We start from the raw sequence: 2,011 nt of genomic DNA, 5'->3' as shown, positions 1-2,011 counted from the left end.
GCCGCTGACTTATTCCACCATCTGCTTGACCAGCTATCCTTCCTCTAACAAAATCTGACAATTCGAGAGAACCTTGAGTTCTGGTCATGTTGAAGCACAAGATAATTAGTGTGCGGACCATTTTCATTTATATAGTGTTCTGTGAACACAAATTAGTTAGTATAAATCAGTTAAATGACGAAAAATTAGTTGTCTATTTACTTGTTACCACTCAGTGTATACATATTTACGTGTTCTGTTTCTGTATAAGACGATGATCGGTAGGCTACGTTTAAAACATATTTATGAAGTGATGATAATATTGTGGGTTAGATAATTTCTTTCAGATGAAGTTACTCGAGCCTGTATTATGATGTCTTTCATTAATCAGATTTTGATAACATCAACATTTAGCGTCATAATATTAAAATATTGAGACAAATCAGCTATACTGTGTTGAATGACAGAGGAGATGTTAATCTTACTTTCATGTTTAAAAAGTTATCTCAAACTAAGATTTCCAACACGACAGTTATGAAACAACTTTTACAGTTAGACATGACGGTAACAAACATTTCATCCTCGTTCGATGGAATCTTTTTTTAAGGTACAAAAATAACATTACTGGTGATGTTATTTCGAATAATTCAAGACCACTATCACTTAACGACCGTAATGGCTAGGCATTACAAGTTTTTCAATTCCATTGTTAAGGTTATTTGTTGTAGAACCTTTCACCGAGTGTAAGATTATCAACTGTCAAATCCATTGTTAGGGTAAGGTTATTTATTGTAGGACTTTTCACAGTGTGTAAGATTATCAAATGTCAAATCCATTGTTAGGGTAAGGTTATTTGTTGTAGGACTTTTCACAGAGTGTAAGATTATCAAATGTCAAATCCATTGTTAGGGTAAGGTTATTTATTGTAGGACTTTTCACAGAGTGTAAGATTATCAAATGTCAAATCCATTGTTAGGGTAAGGTTATTTGTTGTAGGACTTTTCACAGAGTGTAAGATTATCAACTGTCAAATCCATTGTGAGGGTAAGGTTATTTATTGTAGGACTTTTCACAGAGTGTAAGATTATCAGCTGTCAAATCCATTGTTAGGGTAAGGTTATTTATTGTAGGACTTTTCACAGAGTGTAAGATTATCAACTGTCAAATCCATTGTTAGGGTAAGGTTATCAACTGTCAAATCCATTGTTAGGGTAAGGTTATTTGTTGTAGGAATTTTCACAGAGTGTAAGATTATCAACTGTCAAATCCATTGTTAGGGTAAGGTTATTTGTTGTAGGACTTTTCACAGAGTGTAAGATTATCAGCTGTCCAATCCATTGTTAGGGTAAGGTTATTTGTTGTAGGAATTTTCACCGAGTGTAAGATTATCAACTGTCAAATCCATTGTTATGGTAAGGTTATTTGTTGTAGGACTTTTCACAGAGTTTAAGATTATCAATTGTCATGTAGATAAGCTATTGTTTTTGATCAGATGTAAAATGAAGACCTTGAAGAAATAATGGAGCTTCTTCTTTAAGATATTCTACAGATAATAAAAAAATTTCTTAAGTGTTATCTTAAGAAACTTACACAGAAGTTAAATCGAAAGACGAGGTAATTAAAAAGTATACAGGAAACACATACAAACATTTAATAAAGTAATATACAGAGAACAAGACGCGTCAGTGAATTTATAAATTGTCAGTTTTTCCTCTTGATTAGTACTATCTCTTGCTTACAGCTAAATAAATGGCTTTTGGTTCTAAGAATCCCAAACCCTTGTAGTAGACTGGTGGAACCTAAAAAGAAAAGAAAGAAAAACAACGATGAAAATATTCCTCCACTGAATGAGTGTAGTTTTGTTATTTATGAACTCAGAACTGACACACACACATGTACTTTATACCTCACCAAGAAAAAGTGTTACGTACCTTTGGAGCCTGGCTCACCAAGAAAAGGTGTTACGTAACTTGGGAGCCTGGCTCACCAAGAAAAGGTGTTACGTAACTTGGGAGCCTGGCTCACCAAGAAA

General features: G+C 33.6%; 1 protein-coding gene across 1 annotated transcript in view; it reads right to left on the bottom strand.

The window, feature by feature from the left end:
• Window positions 1-1,637: 1,637 nt before the first annotated feature.
• Window positions 1,638-2,011, bottom strand: part of LOC106476630 (cytochrome P450 3A24-like) — a 5,222-nt gene continuing 4,848 nt past the window's right edge. Inside the window, exon 4 of the mRNA XM_013937273.2 lies at window positions 1,638-1,778. Coding sequence (XP_013792727.1) covers window positions 1,742-1,778 — 37 coding nt within the window. The 3' untranslated portion in view covers window positions 1,638-1,741. The remainder of the gene's footprint in view (window positions 1,779-2,011) is intronic.

This window comes from Limulus polyphemus, unplaced genomic scaffold (assembly GCF_000517525.1).
Source record: "Limulus polyphemus unplaced genomic scaffold, Limulus_polyphemus-2.1.2 Scaffold11063, whole genome shotgun sequence".
Taxonomy (NCBI): Eukaryota; Metazoa; Arthropoda; class Merostomata; order Xiphosura; family Limulidae; genus Limulus; species Limulus polyphemus.
Note: the sequence above shows the minus strand (reverse complement) of the source record. Positions and strands in the feature narration are given on the sequence as shown.